This window comes from Carcharhinus amblyrhynchos, chromosome 18 (assembly GCF_965287045.1).
Source record: "Carcharhinus amblyrhynchos chromosome 18, sCarAmb.v2.hapA, whole genome shotgun sequence".
In the NCBI taxonomy this organism is placed as follows: Eukaryota; Metazoa; Chordata; class Chondrichthyes; order Carcharhiniformes; family Carcharhinidae; genus Carcharhinus; species Carcharhinus amblyrhynchos.
The window spans coordinates 40,519,272-40,542,329 of record NC_137341.1 but is presented as its reverse complement, the minus strand read 5'-3'; the positions used below and the strand labels follow the sequence as shown (position 1 = coordinate 40,542,329).

Below are 23,058 nucleotides of genomic sequence, written 5' to 3'. Positions count from 1 at the left end.
TTGTAATCTTCTTCCAAAAATTGGGTACCTGCAAGAGATCTTATTTAAAATATAATGAAATGTTACAACCAGAATTATAGTTATCACTGAAATCCAATTTTTAGATCCATGGTGCTGCAAAGGAGATATTACTGACTATTCACCTGTAAAAGTCACTTTTCCACCTTTTGTCCTATTTAAAAGGTTTGCAATGGTAAGCATAAAAACAATTTGAATGTTTGAAAAACCTTGCAAGCTGAAAGTGACATATACCAAATTATTCCAAACTTTTTGAATAAACCTCAAGCACAAAATTCCTATTAATTATACTTCACCTCAATGATACATATATATTTTTTAAAAATATCCTCATACTGTACTTTCCAAATCCATGACCACTACCATCTAGGACAAGGGTGGCACATTTGTAGAATCACAGAGCGCACACGCAGCCCTATGGCCCACTGACTCTGCATCAACAGGCAAGAAACACTCAAACTCCCACCTCATCCCATCTATCAGCCTTGGGAACACCACCACCTGGAAATATTCCTCCAAGTCATTCTGAAAATGGTGAAATACATCACTTTTCCTACAGTCACTGGATCAAAATCCTGAAACTCCCTCCCTAACAGCACCACATGGCCTGCAATGGTTCAAGGCGGCAGCTCACCACCACATTCTCAAGCGCTATTAGGCTTGTGCAATAAATGAGGGCCTAAGTCGGCGAAGCCTGAATGAATAATTTTTAAGAATATTGTAAAAACACGCAACAATTTAGAGTTTTATTTCAAACTTTTAATCAACTTTGTTACACTTCTGCTAATTGCAAAACTTACAAACGGTTACCAGTATTCCATGAAACAAGGCCCAGTGACCTTTGTAAAGCATCTGAAAGGGCAAGTGCACAGAAAATTTTTTGTAGCAGTTTCAAGTGTTTTGCAGACCTTTGCACAACTACATAATGCTCAGGTTATTATAAATATACAAACATGGAAACACATCAAAAATCTGAAAAAATAAATTAAAAGCATACATCTTTCCTATTAAAGCTTTATTTTTGGATTTTTATCAGAACCATGCTGGCGAGAGATGAAGCATTATGCAAGTCCTTTTACTTCAGGGACCTTGGCGTTGATTTTGCCCAGGCTCAAGAGCAAAATCTCTCTTCAAGCAGATGTTATCAGTCCTACATAAAAAGAATATGAATAACCTCAATTTGTTTTCCAGCAAGGTCCCATTGCAAACTGTCATTGAGAAAAGAAAACACTCTGCAGCAGTAACTTACTCCATTCGCTTGTGTTTTTTTTTAAACGGAGCAGTAATCACATCAGTGAAACTGGGTGGGTTGAATATGAAAGCACTCAAAAAAAAAAACACACACACACAGCTGAAATTAAGCTTTAAAGCCCTTGCATTAAAGACCATCGCTACCGATGCTAACACAGCTCAATCAGCAATGGTTCTGCAAGTCCTTCCAGCCAGTTCCACTGATAAAGAACGCTAGAATTACCTGCAAGACAATTTAAAAGGGTAGGAAAAAAGTGGGATAATGATAAACCTGCTCTTTAAATTGACGCATTTTGCACCAAGTAATAAATACAACAGAAATCAAGCAATTAAAATGTCAAGTAATGGCAGTACTGCACTACTCTCACTGCCAATTAATTCATATAACATGTCATGCCAGTCAACATATACTTTACTACTGAATACATTTACCAGCCGATTGGTATGTTGGAATCGAATTATCAAATGGTGATCAATTATGCAACACTCAGGATTCCCCATTCACAAAAAATACACCTTATGTTCTCATAATATTCTCGGATCTTACTTAGGATCCAATTACACGGTTCCATCACAGCAATGTAACGACCAGATATTTTCTTCTCCAAGGAGAATGCTTGCTAAACGTACGATCGATCGCAGACAATGCAAGTTAACGCACCCAGACAGGACATTTAGAAAATTGGTTCAGGGCACAGTTGGTGAAGCACACATTCTATTAGAAAGCCAGGGAAACGTTCTGGTTTTGGATTCTCTTGAGGTGGAGGCATTTACTATGCAGTACAAGGCGGGAGCAGGGGTGTCTTTGGTGCGATCCCTGGGGTCCACTCTTCAGTAACGTTATCTCAAATACACACAAAAAGTCTACCTGCCTCAATGGTCACTTGACCATTAATCAGGAAACTTTCCTGAAGTTTAAAAGGGAAAAAAAACAGAACACACAAAGTAAAAAAAGTTACTCTCAAAAGATGGCTAACTTAATCTGCACAATTTTACAATCACGTATCCCTTTATTACACTTGCTAGTGCATTAATAATCAAAAATGATTTTTAATATTAACATGCGACTTGATTTACAATTTTGAAACACAAACAGCCCCAACAACATTCATGATCTTTAAACGAGCAAGATTTCCCAAGAATGTTGTTCAGGAATTTGGGTTTCATCCAAAGTGATTTATTAAATCATGAGAAGGAAATCCAAAGAGAAACATGCAAACTCCAGCCACAAAAACAAAAAAAATTAGTATCACGCAAAGATAAGGGAGTTGCAGGGTTGAAGAATTAAGGATTTCACTCAACAGAGATTAAAACAGGACAGATTGGAATACTTTAATTTCCTCTTGAAGTAATTCCAAAGTAAAATTTTCCAAGGTTTAACAAAAACAACCGCTGCCGAGGTAACCTCCTCCAAGCACAGGACAGGCTGTGAAAAATATTTCCAGGTATGAAGTGGAAAAACATTATGCCGCAATTAAAATAAAGGACTGGATTTAACATTAGCCCTTTCCACCAAAGCGATAGGAGGATTGCATGAGCTACTGAAAATCCCTAGCATACCAGTTTTAAAATATATGAACTCTCAGGCTGCTAAGAGGAAGTCACTTAAAAACTTTGAAACTTTACTGAACAAGCACACTAACCCCTGACACAGGGGTTAGTGTGCACAATTTTTGCCAAGTCATTTTCTAAGACAGACAGAAATCTCATTCAAGCTGGTGAAAGGTGACAAGAACAAAGAAACATACAACACAGGAACAGATCCTTCAGCGCTCCAAGACCGTAACGCTCATGATGCCCTAACTAAAGTGAAAAACCTTCTGCCCTTACTCGGGGGGGGTCTGTATCCGTCCACTCCCTCCCTATTCAAGTACCCAATCCAGATGCCTCTTAAATGTCGCAAATGTGCCTGCTTACAGCAAGGTGCCCAAAGATATGCCAGCATTCCCAGTTTTAATATTCAACCCCACACACTCAATAACTTGAGCTGCTTAAATCTGGTGGAAAGATCAATTAACAGCTGAGATGAGCTTTTTGAATTCCTGTGCTGCTGCTTGTGGGATTTGCTATGTTAAGGAAAGTGGTAGTAGTTTCCCATTGTGCATAATTTATCAGCTATCCACTGAAATTAGGCTTTCTGCCCTCAAAGGAAAACCAGTTGTTCTAAACAGATTCTGAGGTCAATTAGAAGATATCCTGAAGTCAATAAAAGGATGACCCCTGACTATTTTCTGCTACTGATGCAGCTGGTTGCAAAACCCAAGTTTCTCATAATCAGAAATATCCACAAAGATAGCTGTCTTTTAAGATTTGTTTTGCGCTTGCATAAAAATGTAGCACACTTCCAGTCTGATGCACAACACCAGATGCAAGATTTTTAAAATATACATTTCCCTGCACTGGTAACACCAACATTGCCTTTGCCCATTATGTAACAACTATTGTTGGCATTAAATCCTCCACAGGAGGGTGCTGTGACTTCACGAATAATATGTAGCAAGACTGCCTCTTAGACTTGCTGAGTCCAAGGATGGTGCTGCAACATCAGCCTGTTACAACAAACACAGGTAAAAGCCATGCCTGCCACTCCAACTAGCAGTGAGCAAGGTCGTGGGAGATTCTTCATTATTGAAACTGCCGCTGGTTCCCAAACAATCTACTTAAAGAAATATCAATCTATGGCTGGTTGCTGGGGGGACAAAGTAAACTGTTTGAGGAAGAACATACTACCCCAGAACTCCTCAGCTGTAAGCGGCAGTCAGAGGCAGAGAGAAGGCATGCTCATTAAAATGAGACAAGCAGCGACAGGTCCTCATAAAAAAGGGCAATCCAGCCTCCAATCAACCAAGTGGAGCCTGGTATGAGCAGTGGGTTCCTGAGTGGTCTAGTTCGGTCAGAAAATGGCACATGTTGTCAGAAGCCCAAGACAGCATACTCTCATTTTGGTTACCAAGCAGAACCTACCAAAGGATCCAGAGAATGAAGCACTCAGTTTCTGTTCACTGAGGCATGTTTGACCACTCAAACCCAGCTCCCCAATGTGCCCTGGAGAACAGTGAAAGCTGACTATAATCCACATACTTGGTAGCACTCTCATTCCAGGATGGTTGGTATAGGGATTGGGAAAACATGTATCCTGATGCAGTATTGAGAAGTCTTGAGATCGAGATCAAGATTTACTTTAGGGCTGGAAATGGGCACAACTTATGTGCACAAATATAATGGCAACAAACAATCACATTTCAGAAAAACACCAGTATCTACTTCCGCCTAGTTACAACTGTATCAAAAGTTTTCATTCAAGCTGCTTAGCCCTGCAATTTTAATAGATCTCATTCAATGCTTTAAATTATCTGTTACACATCAGAAAAAATACCACTGCTTTGCTCATATAATGTTTACATCTTTAAGACAGTCCACCAGGTCTTGAAGTCTCTGCAGACCATGGAATGAGTATAACACAATTTCAGCATCAATCACAATACATAAAAAAATGATTCCCTTCAGAATATTTAATCTTCAAAAAACTGGAAATCTATTCATTGATTCCACCATATCAACATGTATGTTAACCTCCTCTCCCTGACTGATGGCTATGAACGATGGATCAAGGGGATTCTTGACTATGTTACACATTCACTGAAGCAGACCTACACAAATATAAATTACACTAAGCGAATTGATCCTCCTGATACTGTGAATCTTAACTGGTCAGAACAGACAGTTCACAAAATGTTACTTAAACATCATCAGGGAGGATCGTCAATGCATAATGAATGAGGGCAAATTATATAGAAAGAAGGACAATCCAAAGCTATCAGACTAATATCATGAAGGAGCACCAAGTGCAAACAGCAATCCAATGTAAAAACGTATTAGACTGTGTGCACCGATCTCACGTTGATTTATGAGCTGGTGTCTAGGCTTTTTTGGGCACAAAACTACTGAAATACCTTTTTTTCCCCAACTGAAACTCACCAAGTCAATCCTTTCTTCTAAATCGGCACAATTTAAATAGCTGTTATTTTTAATAGCTCTGCAGATTTTAAAGAAAGTGTGGCTTCTTTTCATATGAATTATCCAGACTATAAGCTGGATGGGTGGAGAGGGGTGGGGGTAACTTCTGGAATAAATGTTAAGAACACTCAACATAGTTTACTGGGTTGATGCACCATGGGCTGTGGAATTTAGCAATAAAGCCCATCAGCAAGCTTGCTGAGTTACCCATGGCTTCTGCAGAATTTCCTGATCTTTTACACAGGACAGCATCACAGTTGCTCCTGGTGTCCTTGGGCTACAGAGTGCAGATAGCAAATATAACAAAGCTGCCCCATTCTTAGTTGCTATCCAGTGCATGTCTATGTGCAGTTACTACACAAGCAGAGTGTCCGATTGTGCCAAGCCTGCCCACCACACCCCCCCCCCCCCCCCCAACCAATAAACAGGTGCCACTAAACGCATAAAAGTACTCGAAGACCATGTTAGCTGTACAACTACACTCTTTCAGGAAAAGCAACACAAAACAGGCATACCAGGGTCATCCAGTGTGTGGGTAAGGGAGAAACATGGTGGATGAGGAGAGATTTTAGTTACAAGATAGCTGCTTAAAAATGGTTAACGGCCTTTTTTTTAAATAAATGGGTTAAAAGCCACATAGAACATTGCAATTTTATTCCTTACGCAGAAAGGAAATACCAGGTGATTCCATTTAATTATTCAACTAATTCATCACATGTAATATTGAAACATTTACTTTTAAAAAAGTCCAGTTTAAAAACATTAGAAAGAATTTGCATTTATATAGCTCCTTTCATGACTGCAGGACATCCTAAAGCGATTTACATCAAAAAGTACTTTTGAAGTATAGTCACTAATGTGGGAAATTAGCACAATCGAGGTTGGCTATTTCACGTATTTTGTTTATTACTCTTTATTGTACTGCTGTCTCTTAAGCTTGGAGCAGATAATCTTTGAGAGCAAAGATGTAGCTACGATATGTAAAACATAGTACAATACTCCTAAATACAAAAGCAATAAAAACAATCGGGATTTTGGTCATACTTCTGAGCTTACAAAACAGCAAGGATATCTGAAGTATTGTATAGATGTCTCTATATTCAGCATTCACTTTACAAAGTTGGCCTCTTATTATAGAAACTTTTGCACCAGTGAATCGTGACACTTCCTTGCCAAGTTAAGTGAAGGTACACTTCGAGTTGGCCTTAGGGAACACCATTTCAATCATCCATACCAATATTTCGGAATAGATATGACATTGATTCACCATTGTGGATTCTTCGAATGGCCTCAGACAAGATCATGCTGATATCAACGGTCTTTATTTTATGGCACTGGAGTTTCTGGATTTCGTGCGGTATTGTATTGGTTACCACCACCTGCAGAAGAGCAACATAGATGATTAACTGGAAAATGCTAGCTCAGTACCAGATCTTGGTCAATAATTTACAAGTCTGCACTGTTCCATAGCCAATTACAATTAGAAATTGCTAGAAAGCTCTAACAAGTGGAACATGGGGCACTTGGCAATACAGATTTGAATTATAATGGTTTTATAAATACTACAAAAAAGAATCTATGATTATTTAACTCAATATCGTGGACTACGAATTAGTAGACTTTGGTTACCTCATCAATTGCTGATTCTTCTATCAATCTGGGTGCATCAGATGACAAAAGACCATGGGTTGCCATTACATAGATTTTGTAAGCTCCTCTTTCCTTCAACGTATCCGCAGCTGCTAAAAAGCTATCAACGTCATCGATTATGTCATCCTGTGAAAAGTTCAGATTAAAAATAATTATCCATTAACAAATCCTGCTTCAACAAAATGGAAACTCAAATGCTTTAACTGCAGAAGGAATTGGAACAAAGCAGTTGAGTGTCTGGAGCACAACAATGATACTACTACTACAAAGAAAGCAATAAAGAAAGGAAAGATAGATTATGCAAGTAAACTAGCACAAAATATAAAAACTGATAGTAAAAGTTTTTACAAATATATAAAACAGAAAAAAGAGTGGCTAACATAAATGTTGGTCCCTTAGAAGATGAGAAGGGAGATTTAATAATGGGAAGCAAGGAAATGGCCAAGGACTTAGACAAGTTTTTTGTGTCGGTCTTCACAGTGGAGGACACAAATAGCATACTAATGCTATTTGACGGTCATGGGACTGTAGGGGGTGAGGACCTTAAAACGATCACTATTACTAAAGAGGTAGTGCTGGGTAGGCTAATGGGACTAAAGGTAGACAAGTCCCCTGTTCCGGATGGAATACATCACAGGGTTCTAAGAAACAGAAGTAATAGCAAATGCATTAGTTGTAATTTATCAAAATTCGCCAGACTCTGGGGAGGTGCCAACTGATTGGAAAACAACTAATGTAACGCCATTGTTTAAAAAAGGAGGTAGACAAAAGGCAGGTAACTGCAGGCCGGATGGCTAAACATCCATAGTTGGGAAAATGCTGGAATCTATTAAGGAAGAAATAGCAGGACACCTGGAAAAGAATGGTTCAATCAAGCAGACGCAGCATGGATTCATGAAGGGCAAGTCATGTTTGACTAATTTACTGGAATTTTGAGGATATAACGAGTGCAGTTGACAGAGGGAACCGGTGGATGTGGCGTATTTAGATTTCCAGAAGGCATTCAACAAGGTGCCTCACAAAAGATTGCTGCATAAGATAAAAGTACACGGAGTTGGGGTAAAGTGTAAGCGTGGGTTGAGGATTGGCTATCTAACAGAAAGCAGCGAGTCGGAATAAATGGCTGCTTTTCTGGTTGGCAATCAGTGACTAGTGGCGTGCCGCAGTGATCAGTGCTGGGGCCTCAACTATTTACCATATACATAGATGATCTGGAGGAGGGGACCAAGTGTAGGGTAACAAAGTTTGCGGATGACACAAAGATGAGTGGGAAAGCAAATTGCATGGAGGACACAGTCTGCAGAGAGATTTGGATAGATTAAGTGAGTGGGCAAGGATCTGGCAGATGGAGTATAACGTTGGTAAGTGTGAGGTTATCCACTTTGGAAGGAATAATAGTAAAAAAGACTATTATTTAAACGGTGAAAAATTACAACATGCTACTGTGCAGAGGGACCGGGGGTCGTTGTGCATGAATCACAAAGACTCAGTTTGCAGGTGCAGCAGGTAATCAAGGCAGCAAACAGAATGCTGGCCTTTATCGCGAGACGGATGGAGTATAAAGCAGGGAGATCGTCCTGCAACTCGACAAGGTGTTGGTGAGGCTGCACTAGAGTACTGTGTACAATTTTGGTCCCCTTACTTAAGGAAAGATATATTAGCTTTGGAGGGGGTACAGAGAAGGTTCAGCAGGTTGATTCCGAAGATGAGAGGGTTAGCCTACGAGGAGAGATTGAGTAGACTGGGCCTGTATTCATTGAAGTTTAAAGGTTGAGGGGAGATCTTATAGAGGCATATAAGATAGTGAAGGGGCTAGACAGGGTAGAAGCAGCGAGGTTATTTCCACTTACAATGGAAACAAGAACTAGGGGGCATAGCCTCAAAATACAGGGGAGTCAATTTAGAACAGAGTTGAGGAGGAACTTCTTCTCCCAGAGGGTAGTGAATCTTTGGAATTCTCTGCCCAATGAAGCAATAGAGGCTACCTCGTTAAATGTGTTTAAGTCACAGATAGATAGATTTTAAACCAATAAGGGAATTAAGGGTTATGTGGAGCGGGCGGGCAAGTGGAACTGAACCTACTATTGGATCAGCCATGATCTTATTGAATTGGGGAGCAGGCTCGAGGGGCTAGATGGCCTACTCCTGCTCCTATTTTTTTTATGTATTCCAACGTTAGCCAGAAATGCAACATCTCACTTTAGGTTTACATTTACATTTCCAGAGCTGTATTACAGCAGTATACCTAATGGTTTACTGTACAATGTTAGCCTACTCCAATACTGCATTATTAATGCAAGTCTTTTCAATGTAAGTCCTTTCAATTCTATCAACAGAAGCTACCTTAACCAAAGGTTTGCAATCTGGCAATAGATGCGAATCATCCTAAAAGCGATCAAATTAGATCCATTATATTGTGGGCACCTATGCTATAGTCTTCAACTTTCCAGACATCCACTCTCCATCATTAGCTGGGTATGACAGACAGCAAAGAACAAAGAACAGTACAGCACAGGAACAGGCTCTTCGGCCCACCAAGCTGCACTGATCACATTGTCCTATCTAGACTAACCACTTATATCCCTCTTTTCCCCCCATCTGATCATGTGTCTATCCACATAAGTCTTAAATGTCACTAACGTATCTGTCTCAACCACCTAACTTGGCAGTGCATTCCAAGCCCCACCACCCTGTGGGTGAAAGATTCCCCTGCATATCTCTACTGAATTTTTCCCCCCTTTGACTTGTGCCCCCTTGTGATTGTCATTTCTGCCCTGGGGGAAAAGCTTCCAACTGTTCACCCTATCTATGCCCTTCATAATTTTATAAACTTCTGTCAGGTTGCCCCTCAGCCTCCATCTTTCCAGGAAGAACAATCCCAGTTTATTCAATCTCTCCTCAGCTAATATCCTCCATACCAGGCAATATCTTAGTAAATCTTTTCTGGACTCTCTCCAAAGCCTCTACGTTCTTTTGGTAGTATGGTGACCAGAATTGAACACAGTATTCCAAATGTGGCTGAACAAACGTTTTATACAACTAACATAATTTGCCTACTTTTATACTCGATATCCCAATCAATGAAGGAAAGCATGTCATATGCTTTCTTCACCGTTTCCACCTGTGGTGCCACTATTAAGGATCTGTACTTCCAGATCTGTGTCAATACTCCTGATGGTTCTGCCATTTATGTTATAGTTCCCACCTGAATTGGATCTACCAAAATGCATCACCTCGCATTTGTCCGGATTAAATCCTATCAGCCATTTCCCCGCCCAATTTTCCAGTCTATCCATATCCTGCTGTATTCTTTGACAATCTTCATCATCCGCAAACTTCATAAGACCAGCTATGATTTCGTCATTTGTAGATACTACAAACAGCAGAGGTCCCAGCAGAACATCATCTGGTACTGACCTCCATTCAGAAAAACCCTTCCACCACCACCCTTGGTCTTCTGCGGCCAAGTCAGTTCCGAATTCATCTAGCTAGTTCACCCTTGATCCGAGAGATTTAATCTTGCACCAGCCAGCCATGAGGGACCTTGTCAAATGCTTTGCTAAAGTCCATGTAGACAACTTCCACAACACTCTCCTCGTCAATCATTTCTGTCACCGCCTCAAAAAACTCAATTAAATTAGTGAAACATGACCTCCCTCATGCCATGACAACCATGTTGTTTGTCACTAACAAGCCCAAGCAGTGTTTCATATGGTCTTGTGGTCCAGTTTTCTTCCCCACTCCCTGCAACTCAAGTTAAAATGAAGTACATGTGCCTCTTCTCAGAGTTTCTTAGAGGGAAGATGATACACCATACTGTTCTTTCAACTCCTGGTTTAAACTGAGATTGAAAATAAACAAAAACTGATGAAACAAGAAGACCAGCACATTTGAAATGGGGTTATCCCACTAGATTTCTGTGTCCATAGACTATCATTTATTTTCCCATACACTAAAAACAGTGCTTTGCTTGCAATAATTTAGACTTTTCAAATATTAGCACAGGGGTCTTCACAGGCCCCATAAAAGCAAATTACTGCGGATGCTGGAATCTGAAACCAAAAGAGAAAATGCTTGAAAATCTCATTAGGTCTGGCAGCATCTGTAAGGAGAGAAAAGAGTTGACGTTTCGAGTTCAGATGACCCATTGTCAAAGCTTTGACATCTGGACTTGGAAGTGTTAGCTCTTTTCTCTCCTTATAGGAGCTGCCAGACCTGCTGAGATTTCCCAGTCTTCAGGTTCTGACAGAGCAGTTTGAAAATAACAAAAGAAGTTTGGAACAACATTAATGTAAGTATCTTGCAGGAAACATCAGTCTAAGATACAAAGCTGCTCATCATTTGGTACCAACACTTAGAGACTGATAGAAAACACTGCAAAATGCAAATCTGCAGCAGTACATATTTTGCCCAAATTTAAGGTTAATGTAAACTGCTGCAGCACAGTAGGATCCTAATTTTACAGGATTTATTGGTTAAAGATTCATACGATCTTTACGAGGAGTATGGGATAGTGAGGTCAAAGTTTATTTATGAGCCAAATTTCAAGCATTAAATTAATTTAATGAAGAGGCTCTCAAGATTGCAATTAGTTTTTGTTTAAAATTCCCCAGGCTATCCTTCTTTTTCATACTTCTCCTTCACTCAGTAGATTATTTATGAGTGATTACAAGCAGCACTGATCATTTTCTTGCACAAAGAAAGCCACTGAACTTGCAGAAAACTCAGATTTCAAGAATGGTCCGCATTAAAAACCTGAAAATTCAACTCTTCCCCGCTCCTTCAGTGAATGTGCTGTTCATCTCCAAGAGGAGTCAAGTAACTTTGAGAAAGATACTGACAATTAACTTAATAGAATGAAAATCCAATTATGGTTTTATTGGTTTGGCAAAGCAGGACAAACTTAGTACTAGCTGCCAACTCAGAATAATGAACAACACAAGAGCCTCATTGACTCAATGCCAGTTCATTGTAAAGCCTGAATGTTACAAAGCCAACTTGCTTATTTACAAAGAAGCATGATGAATCAGAGACTTCAGCACCAAACTTCAAGCTTTTAAATCAATTTAATGTGAATTAAGTGCACACTTCTCTTAAAAGGTAATGAAAATGACGGAATGGCTAGCCCCTTTTACAATCAGAAAATTCTTCCCCGGTACAGTTGCACATTTCACCAACTTTAAAACCTAGGTCAATGAATCTAGATGTTCCAAAAAGCTGAAATTCTACATCTGACCTTCTTCATGTTTATATTAATTTGACTCATCAATTCACTAACTGGATTTCATTAACCTTGTTATGGGGAGAGGGCGGGAATGTGGAACTGAGCCACGACAGATCAGCCATGATCTTATTGAATGGCGGGGCAGGCTCATAAGAACATAAGAAATAGGAGGAGTAGGCCATCTAGCCCTTCGAGCCTGCCCCGCCATTCAATAAGATCATGGCTGATCTGTCGCTGCTCAGTTGGCCTACTCCTGCTCCTATTTCTTATGTTCTTATTCTGAAATTATTCTACAAGTGCTGGTTTGAGAATATAAATATATATTTATGTGCAAGTATTAGCATAAAAGACCAAATTTGAATTTACTTCCACAAAACTAGTTTATCTGAGAAGCCATCACTTACCTTGCTAGTAATATTTTGGAAAATGAAGTGTCTTTTTAAAAAGATCCACTTTCTAACATAGCAACTAAGTGACACTGTTTTAAAATGTCTCTTTTCTGTAGAGAGTCATGAGTCTTTGGAACTGTCTTCTCCAGAGTGTAGAATTGTGTAGGTCAATTCTAAAAAGATCACAATTAGTCACTTAAAAATGGTGATCGACGTGGTACTCACTTAGGAGCAGGCCATTTGGCCCCTTGAACCTGTTCCACCATTCAATAAGATTATGGCTGATCCCATTGTAACCTCAACTCCACATTTCCACCTATCCCAATTGTTAACCCAGAATCCACCTACCTCTGCCTTAAAAATATTCAATGACCTTGATTCCACCCTCTTTGGAGAAGGAGCGTTACAAGGACAAATGGCTCTCTACAGAAAGGAGACAAGTTTAAACAGTGTCCCCTAGTTCAAGTCTCTCCCACAATGGGAAAATATCCTTTCAGCATCCACCCTGTCAAATTCTATTAAGATTACCTCTCATTTGTTAAACTCCAATAGACACATGCCCAACCTTTCCTGTATATGCTCTGATGAAGGGTCATCCATCCTCGAAATGTTGGCTCAACTCACCACAGATGCTGTCAGACCTGCTGAGATTTTCCAGCATTTTTCTGTTTTTGTTTCAGATTCCAACATCCACAGTGTGTCGCGTTTAGCATAGCTGCTAAACCTGTGGCAGGCAGTGAGGGAACCAACAAGAGGGGGAAAAAACCCTTACTTTATCCTCACCAAACTGTCTGCCACAGATGTATCAATCCATGGCAGCTTCAGTTGGAGTGATCACCACAAAGTCCTTGTGGAAACGGAATCCCATCTTCACATTGAGACACCACCCTTTGTGCTGCGTGGCACTACCACAGAGCTAAATGGAATAAATTACGCACAGATCCAGCTACTCTATACTGGGCATTCATGAGGTGCCATGGGCCATCAGCAGCAGTAAAATTGTACTCAACACAATCTATAACTTCATGGCCCAGCGTATCTCCCTTCTACCATCACTCCCAAGCCAGGGGATCAACCCTGGTTCAAAGAAGAGTGCAGGGCAAGCAACACCAGGCATACCTAAAAATGAGGTGGCAACCAGAAGCTATAACACTGGACTACTTGTGTGCCAAATAGCGCAAGCAATCAGCCAAGTGATTCCACAACCCACGGATCGAATAAAAAAAACTCTTCAATCCTGCCACGTCTAGTCCTGAATGGTGTTGCACAGTTAAATAACTCACTGGAGGAGACGACTCCACAATACCCCCAGACACAATGATGGGGGGCCCAGTACACTAGGGCAAAAGATAAAGCTGAAGCATTTACAACAATCTTCAGATAGAAGTGCCAATTAAATGATCCATTTCCTGAAGTACCCAGAAATCACAGACATCAGTCTTCAGCCAATTTGATTACTGTTGTGTGATAATATGAACCAGCAGAAACCATCGGATAAGTAAAGGCTATCGGCCCTGACAATATTCCAGCAATAGTACTGAAGATTTGTGCTCCAGGATTTGTCACTTCCTGGACCATTACAACTACAGCACAGACATCTACCCAACAATGTGGCAAATTGTCCAGTAATGTCCACAGAGCAGGACAAATCCAATCCTGCCAATTACTGCTCCATCTGTCTGCTCTTGGTCATTAGCAAAGTAATGGAGGAGTAGTGACACAAAGCAGACTTGTTTAGCGATAATCTGCTCTCTGACCATCAGGTTCACTCACCTCAAGATTTTATTACAGCTTTGGGTCAAACATGGACAAGAGCTGAACTCCAAAGGTATGGTGAGAGTGTGGTGGTACGTAGTACAGTGGTTAGCACTGCTGCCTCAAAGTGCCAGGAACTCAGGTTTGTTTTGGGTCACAGTCCGTGCGGAGTCTACATGTTCTCCCAGTGTCTGGGTGGGTTTCCTCCGGCTGCTCCGATTTTTTCCCAGTCCAAAAGACGTGATGGTTAGGTGCATTAGCCACGCTAAATTCTGCCTCAGTGTACCTGGACAGGCACCGGAGTGTGGCAACTAGGGGATTTTCACATTAAATTCATTGCAGTCTTAATGTAAGCCTATTTGTGACACTAACAAAATAAACTTTAAGCTAGAGTGACTGCCCTTTACATCAGAACAGAGTTTGGCCTTCTAGGAAGTGCCCAGGCAAAACTGGAGTCAATGCCAAGCAGTCATCAGCTCCAACAAAAGAGAACCTAACCATCACTCCACGACATTCAATGGCATTACTTCCACTAAAATCCCCACTATCAACATTCTGGGGGCTACCATTGACCAGAAATGGCACGGGACTAAACTTATAAGTACTGTAGCTATTAAAGTAGGTCAGAGACTGGGAATCCTATGGTGAATATCTCACCCTGTGACTCCCCAAAACTTGCCAATCTATATGGCTCAAGTCAGGATTGTGATGGAATATACTCCACTTGCCTGGATGGGTGCAGCTCCAACAACACTCAAGTAGTTCCACCCCATCCACAACATACACTCTCAAACACCAACATGGTGCCAACAGTGTGCACTATAAAATTCACTGCAGGACTTCACCCAAGCTCCTTAGATAGCACCTTCCAAACTCACGGTCGTTATAATCTAGAAGGTCAAGAGCAGCAGAAAACATTTAATTTGATTTATTACTGTCACATGCATTAACATAGTGAAAAGTACTGTTTCTTGCACGCTATACAAAGCATACTGTTCATAGAGAAGGAAATGAGACTGCAGAATGCAATGTTACAGTCATAGCTAGGGTGTAGAGAAAGATCAACTTAACGAAAGATAAGTCCATTCAAAAGTCTGACAGCAGCAGGGAAGAAACTGTTCTTGAGTCAGTTGGTACGTGATCTCAAACTTTTGTATCATTTTCCCGATGGAAGGTGGTGGAAGACTGAATGTCTGGGATGCGCAGGGTCCTTGATTATGCTGGCTGCTTTGCTGAGGCAGCAGGAAGTGTAGATAGAGTCAATGGATGGGAGGTTGGTTTGAGTGATGGGTTGGACTATATTCACAACCTTTTGTAGTTTCTTGCAGTCTTGGGCAGAGCAGGAGCCATACCAAGCTGTGATACAACCAGAAAGAATGCTTTCTATGGTACATCTGTAAAAGTTGGAGAGAATCGTGGCTGACGTGCCAAATTTCCTTAGTCTTCTGAGAAAGTAGAGGCGTTAGTGGGCTTTCTTATCTGTAGTGTTGGCATAGGGAGGGACCAGGACAGGTTGATGGAGATCTGGACACCTAAAAACCTAAAGCTCTTGACCCACTCTTTGTTGATGTAGACAGAGGCATGTTCTCCTTTACACTTCCAGAAGTTGATGACAATCTCTTTTTTTTTGACATTGAGGAAGAGATCATTATTGCCGCATCAGTTGGACCACCACCACCTGGAAGCCCAGCTCTAAAATACTCACCATCCCAAATTGAAAATAGATCACCATTCCTTGTTGGGCAATAATCCCTCTCTAATAGCACTGTGGTTTACCTACATCATATGGATTGCAGCAATTCAAGGAGGTAGCTCACCACCACCTTCTGAAGTACAATTAATGATGGGCAAAAAAAAAATGCTGGTCTAGACATCAATGACCACATCCCATGAATTAATAATAAAAAACGCCAAGAACCAGTTGCGTGAACCTTCTCTGAACTGCTTCCAACACATTTACATCCCTCCTTAAGAAAGGGGACCAAAACCGTCCCCTCCAAATGTGATCTCACCAATTCCCTGCACAACTGTAGGAAAAGATCCCTACAATTATATTCCATTCTCCTTGCAATAAATGACAACATTCCATTTTCCTTCCTAACCACTTGCTATATCTGTATACTAACTTTGTGATTCATGGATCAGAACACCCAGATCCCAAAGTACCCCAGAACTGTGCAATCAATCTCCATTGAAATAATGTGCTGCTTTTCTATTCTTCCTGCCAAAGTGAACAATTTCACATCTTCTCATATTATACTGTCAAATTTTTGCCCACTCACATAACCGAGGGTCCTTTGGAGAACACCTACTTCCTCTTCATAATGTACTTCCTATCAGAGTATCATCAGCAAATTTAGCGATCATACATCCAGCCCATTCATCTAAATTATTGATAATAAATTGAGAAGTCAGCACTGAACCCTGTGGCAGTCCACTTCCAACATTGTGCTAACTGTAAAATGACCCATTTGTACCTACACATCGGCTGCTAATTGTAAACCAGTCTTCTAACTTGTGGTGCCTCGTCAAATGCCTTCTGGAAATCTAAGTGAATAATTTAGATGAATTTAAGGGGAAGCCAGACAAGCCTATTAAGCAGAAGATATTAGAGGTTTACAATGATCGATTTATATATGAGGAAAGATATGGAGGTGGGCTCAGGTGGAACTGAAACACATTGACTGGCTGAGATAACTGGCCTATTGCTGAACTGTACATCAAGTAAAAATTGCTTTTAAAAAGCCAATTTGTTTTATAATTTTCTATTTGCAGTAAACGCTGAATATACTTACTGAAAAATAAGTATATTTCCTTTATAGCACTTAAGCATTTCCAAATTGTGTACAGTTTGTTTTGCATAGACTTCTCATGTGCCTACTCACCACAATAATAGCTATTCTTCCTCCTACATCGCCAACGACTGTGATGGGAGGTTTTTCTTTTGGAATGGCCACTGATGAAAGGAAAAATAAAGTCAAAAATTACATGTTTAACAGGCCTATGCAATCCAGTAGCACCAAACAAACTCGCACTGCCAACTACTGGGCAGCTTCTGCAGCCACAGTCTTGGCAATTAAAAATATGATCATTGAAGTATAATTAGAAAGTAGAAACAAAATATAGAATGCGCCAATGCCATTAAGTCTTTATATCCAATCGACACCATTGTTCAGTTACCAATGGATAACTGTTTGGCCTGGCAATATCAGAATTCAAACCGTTTTTAAACAGGTACCAGGAGCCTGGCTTGAAATAATAATCCTAAACTGATTTTCAAAAAAACGATGGAACTTTATTTCAATCAATTTGCTCAACAAAAATAGCAAGGCACACGTCACTGTAGACCTACTAGGGATTTCCAGACTGGGATGTATGGCTGCTGCATTTTTCACTGTAGGTGGCGAATGTCGGCCATCTACTAAATCTGACTCTGCATCTTGCACTTCACCATGAATCACTGCGATTCCTAAACGTAACCGCTCAGCAAAAGATTGTGCCCTGAAACGGAACAGAACAAGGCCCTTAAGAAACAGCCCTCAAAAAGAAACTCCCTTGCCTGCAACAACATCCTGTGGATGAGTCACTGCTTTGAATGCAACATGTCCAATTTAAAATTAATGAGTTAGACGCACTGACAGAACGGGGAAAATATTGTTGCATTTGCTAGGATTTTGGTGGAAACTCAATTATGGTAACCTTATAACATAACATCATTCCTTCACTTTTACTGGATCAACATTATTGAACACCCTTCCTGACAGCAAGTGTAGCTACATCACAACTTTGGCAGCGGTTCAAGGCGGTGGCTCACAGAGCAATAAATGGGAGCCTTGTCATCAATGCCCACATCCCACAACTGAAAAAAAATCCCTATCCTGGTGCACACACCTTTTGGCAGATGCAGGTGACTTTGCAACAATAACCGCATTTCTGTAGTCAGGGATCTGCATAATGAAAAAGAGAGTGTGTGTGTCAGGTAAGAATTCCTTAATAATCCCTTACATACAATGATGAATACCATCAACATTATTTGATACTCAACTCATATCACATTATAACTATTGTTTAATATTTAAAAACCACAGATCTATTACAGAGGTACATGCTGTAAATGCTGGATTTAATTACTGTGTTCATTTCCTTGGAAGCGCAGTTTAAAAAGTGAAACCAACACATCTGTTGATGTTACTATTCTATATTTTGTAGTTCATGAAAACATTTTATTACGAAAAGCACATTATATAGAGTTGTTGGATTCTGATGTACAACATTAAGCAAAAATAAAGACAACTATTTATTTCACAAAGGTGGTATGTACGTGGAATGAGCTGCTGAAGGAAGTGGTAGACAACATTTAAAAGGCATTGGACAGATTCATGGATAGGAGAGGTTTAGAGGGATATGGGCCAAATGTAGGCAAATGGGGTTAGCTCAGATGACCATTTTGGTCGGCATGAACCAGTTTGGGACAAAGGGCCCATCTCCATACCATAGATTCCATGACTCTATGTAATGTCAAAGTACGCCTGATCCTTGCATTTATATTACGCTATGCATATCTGCAGGTCAAGGCCGCTTGCGCTGTTAAGCTATGGTAGAAATAAATTGTTGCCTTTATTTTTGCTTAATATTGTATATCAGAATTCAACAATCCTATAATGTGCTTTTTGTAATAAAACGTTTTCATGAACTACACAATGTAGAATAGTAAGTTTAAAGCACTTTGTTCTTTGTAGAACTGTTTAAAGCATTTATTTATTGTATTTACTGCTTTAAGAATTCTGAGGGAGTGGTTAGCAGGCAGTTGTGGGCCATCAGCTTTAAATCAGTGCCAGGTTTAAAAGGAGGCCTGGTGTAGACAGCGGGCAGCGTCTAAGCGGGCAGCGGAGTGAGTGGGAAGCAGAGTGAGCTACTAGGGCTTAATATCAAAAAGGGCTGGAAGGAAAAAAGGCCAGGTGAGTTCGTTTGAAAAACAAAAATTTTTTCAAAACTACTACAGTGAATAATGGAGGGGCATGTGATGTGTGGTTTCTGTATGATGTGGGAACTGATGGACCCTAGGGTTCATCCCAGTGACCATGTCTGCAGTAAGTGCAGGTTGCTAGAGGAGCTCCAGCTCAGGGTAAATGAGCTGGCCTCTGAGCTACAGACACTGAGGCTCATCAGGGGGAGAGATGGTGCCATTGTCAATGGGGTGCAAGGAGGGTGCGAGGGTAGGTGACGCTACGAGGTCTAAAGTTAAGGATAGGGTACAGGTAAGGGAAGAGGCCGAGGATGTCCCAATTGGTGGCGTTACGGCAAATAGGGTCCAGGTGAAGGCTGGGATGAAAGCGCTTTATCTGAATGCACGAAGCATTCGGAATAAAGTGGATGAGCTGGTGGCGCAGATCGACACAAATGGATACGATCTGGTGGCCATTACAGAGACGTGGCTGCAAGGTGACAGGGACTGGGAGATGAATGTACAGGGCTATCAAGTGTTTAGGAAGGATAGGCAGGAGGAAAGAGGGGGTGGCGTAGCTCTGCCGATTAAGGATAGTATCAAGGTGGTAGCAAGGGATGATATCGGAGCCAAGGAGCAGAACGTGGAATCGTTGTGGGTGGAGATTAGGAACAGCAAAGGGAGGAAGACGCTGGTGGGTGTCGTCTATAGGCCCCCGAATAATGATCTGGAGGTGGGGCGGGCTGTTAACACGCAAATAAGTGCGGCGTGCAGGAATGGGACGGCAGTAGTTATGGGAGATTTCAATCTGCATATTGATTGGTCGACCCATGTTGGACGAGGTGGGCTCGAGGAGGAGTTCTTGGAATGCTGCCGGGATAATTTCCTTGAACAGTGTGTGTTGGAGCCGACGAGGGAGCGAGCTATCTTGGATCTGGTGCTATGTAATGAGGCGGGTAGAATTAGGGACCTTGCGGTGAAGGATCCTCTTGGAGAGAGTGATCATTGTATGGTGGAGTTTCTGGTGCAGATGGAGGAGGAGAAAGTGGGTTCCCGGACACGCGTCCTTTGTTTCAATAGAGGGGAGTATGGTAGGATGAGAGAAGAATTGGCAAATGTGGACTGGGGGAGTGCGTTGGAAGGTAGGTCTGCTGAGGAGCAGTGGAGGATCTTTAAGGAGATCTTTCTTGGTGCTCAGCAGAAATTTATTCCGATGGTTAAAAAGGACAGTAGGAAGAGAGGTAATAAGCCGTGGATAACGAAGGAGGTGAAGGAAAGTGTTAAATTAAAAGCGGAGGAATTTAGAGTAGCTAAGAGCAGTGGGCGAGAAGAGGATTGGGAAAGGTTTAAATGTCAACAAAGATTGACAAAGAAGTTGATAAAGGAGGGTAGGAGAAGCTATGAGGCTGGGCTAGCACTTAATATAAAAAAGGATAGCAAGAGTTTTTATAAATATATAAAAAGGAAGAGGCTGGCTAGGGTGAACGTTGGTCCTTTAGAGGATGAGAAAGGGGAGCTAGTGGTAGGGGATGGGGATATGGCTAAGGTCTTGAATAACTTTTTTGTTTCTGTCTTCACGGAGGAGGACGTGATTAATTTGCCGGGTGTTAGAGATGGAAAGGTGGTAGGAATGGAGGGTCTTAATGACATTACTGTTACTAGAGAGGTGGTGCTCGACAGACTGGAGGGGCTGATTGTGGACAAGTCCCCAGGACCGGATGGAATGCATCCGAGGGTTCTGAAAGAAATGGCGGAGGTTATAGTGGATGCCTTGGTGGTTATTTTCCAGACGTCGCTGGATTCCGGGGAAGTGCCGGAAGATTGGAAAACGGCTAATGTTACGCCGTTGTTTAAGAAGGGTGCCAGGCAAAAGGCGGGGAATTATAGGCCGGTTAGTTTAACATCTGTGGTAGGTAAAATGTTAGAATCCGTCATTAAGGAGGAAATTGCGAGGCATCTTGAAGGGAATTGCTTGATAGGGCGGACGCAACACGGTTTCATTAAAGGGAAGTCGTGTCTGACAAATTTACTGGAGTTCTATGAGGATGTGTCTAGGGCAGTGGATAGAGGAGAGCCAGTGGATGTGGTCTTTCTGGATTTTCAGAAGGCGTTTGACAAGGTACCTCACAAGAGGTTATTGCAGAAGGTCAGGGGACATGGAGTTGGGGGTAGGGTGTTAGCGTGGATAGAGGATTGGTTGTCAAATAGGAGGCAGAGAGTGGGGGTCAATGGGTGCTATTCGGATTGGCGGTTGGTGACTAGTGGGGTGCCCCAGGGGTCGGTGCTGGGGCCTCAGCTATTTACCATTTATATAGATGATCTGGAGGAGGGAACCGAGTGCAGGGTGTCGAAATTTGCTGATGACACCAAGATTGGGGGAACGGCAAATTGTGCGGAGGGTGTGGAGAGTCTGCAGAAGGATCTAGATAGGCTGGGCGAATGGGCCAGGAAATGGCAAATGGAATTTAATGTTGGCAAGTGTGAGGTGGTCCACTTTGGTAGGAAGAATGGTAGGAAGGACTATTACTTACGTGGCGAAAAACTGCAGCAGGCGACGGTGCAGAGGGACCTCGGGGTCCTTGTGCATGAGTCGCAAAAACCCAGCTTGCAGGTGCAGCAGGTGGTCGGGAAGGCGAATGGGATGCTGGCCTTCATAGCGAGGGGGATTGAATATAAAAGTAGGGAGGTCTTGCTGCAGCTGTATAGGGCATTGGTGAGGCCGCAGCTGGAGTACTGTGTGCAGTTTTGGGCGCCGCACCTGCGCAAGGATATTTTGGCCCTGGAGGGAGTGCAGAGGAGGTTTACTAGGCTGATACCGGAGTTGAGGGGATTGAGCTATGAGGAGAGGCTGAATAAACTAGGCTTGTACTCGTTAGAGTTTAGAAGAATGAGGGGAGATCTCATTGAGACGTATAAGATGATGAATGGGATGGATAGGATAGAGGTGGAGAGACTCTTCCCGCTCAAAAAAGACAGTAGGACTAGGGGGCACAGCCTCAAGATAAAGGGGAGGCGGTTTAGAACGGAGTTGAGGAGGAACTTCTTCACTCAAAGGGTGGTGAATCTCTGGAATTCTCTGCCCGTTGAAGTGGTGGAGGCTGCCTCGCTAAATATTTTTAAGAAGCGGGTTGATGGGTTCTTGATAAGAGAGGGGATTAAGGGTTATGGGGAGAGGGCGGGAAAGTGGAACTGAGCCACGACAGATCAGCCATGATCTTATTGAATGGCGGGGCAGGCTCGAAGGGCTAGATGGCCTACTCCTGCTCCTATTTCTTATGTTCTTATGACATCCACCCCCCCTAGACTGGCTAACTCTAAGGGTCAGGGACAAGAGGGGGCTGCTGGGAGGAGGAAGGGGGGTGAGGAGCGGAGGCCTCAGCCTCTTAATCCACATAACAGGTTTGAGGTTCTTGCTTCCAGGCTGGACGAGAACGAGGCAGGTGAGGTTGGTGAGCAAACTGCACACGGTACAGTGCTGCAGCAGGACATAGGCAAAGAGAAGAGGAAAAGGAACGTAGTAGTGATTGGGGATAGTGGGGTGAAGGGTATTGACACTGTCCTTTGTCACAATGACAAAGTGCACAGAAGGGTGTGTTGTCTGCCTGGTGCTCGGGTCCGGGATGTCGCATCTGGGCTGCAGAGGAACCTGGAGTGGGAGGGTGAGAATCCGGTCATTGTGGTACATGTGGGTGCCAACGACGTAGGCAAAATGCGAACTGAGGATCTGGAGAGGGAGTATGAAAAGCTGGGAATGGAATTAAAAACTAGAACCGACAAGGTGGTTATCTCCGGGCTACTGCCTGAACCGT

The 23,058-nt window shown here is 41.9% G+C and overlaps 1 protein-coding gene across 9 annotated transcripts in view; it reads right to left on the bottom strand.

The window, feature by feature from the left end:
- Nucleotides 1-762: 762 nt before the first annotated feature.
- Nucleotides 763-23,058, bottom strand: part of prpsap2 (phosphoribosyl pyrophosphate synthetase-associated protein 2) — a 51,361-nt gene continuing 29,065 nt past the window's right edge. For 7 of the 9 annotated variants that reach the window (XM_080206873.1, XM_080206872.1, XM_080206878.1 and 4 more), the window contains 5 exons: nucleotides 18,196-18,251; nucleotides 17,657-17,805; nucleotides 17,190-17,260; nucleotides 6,916-7,062; nucleotides 5,924-6,665 (listed from right to left, as the gene is read on the bottom strand). In XM_080206873.1, the coding sequence (XP_080062999.1) occupies nucleotides 6,507-6,665; nucleotides 6,916-7,062; nucleotides 17,190-17,260; nucleotides 17,657-17,805; nucleotides 18,196-18,251 (582 nt within the window). In that variant the 3' untranslated portion in view covers nucleotides 5,924-6,506. Of the gene's footprint in view, nucleotides 1,169-1,242; nucleotides 2,178-5,923; nucleotides 6,666-6,915; nucleotides 7,063-17,189; nucleotides 17,261-17,656; nucleotides 17,806-18,195; nucleotides 18,252-23,058 lie in introns of those variants that run through there. The other 2 variants (XM_080206874.1, XM_080206875.1) reach the window with 2 other exon arrangements.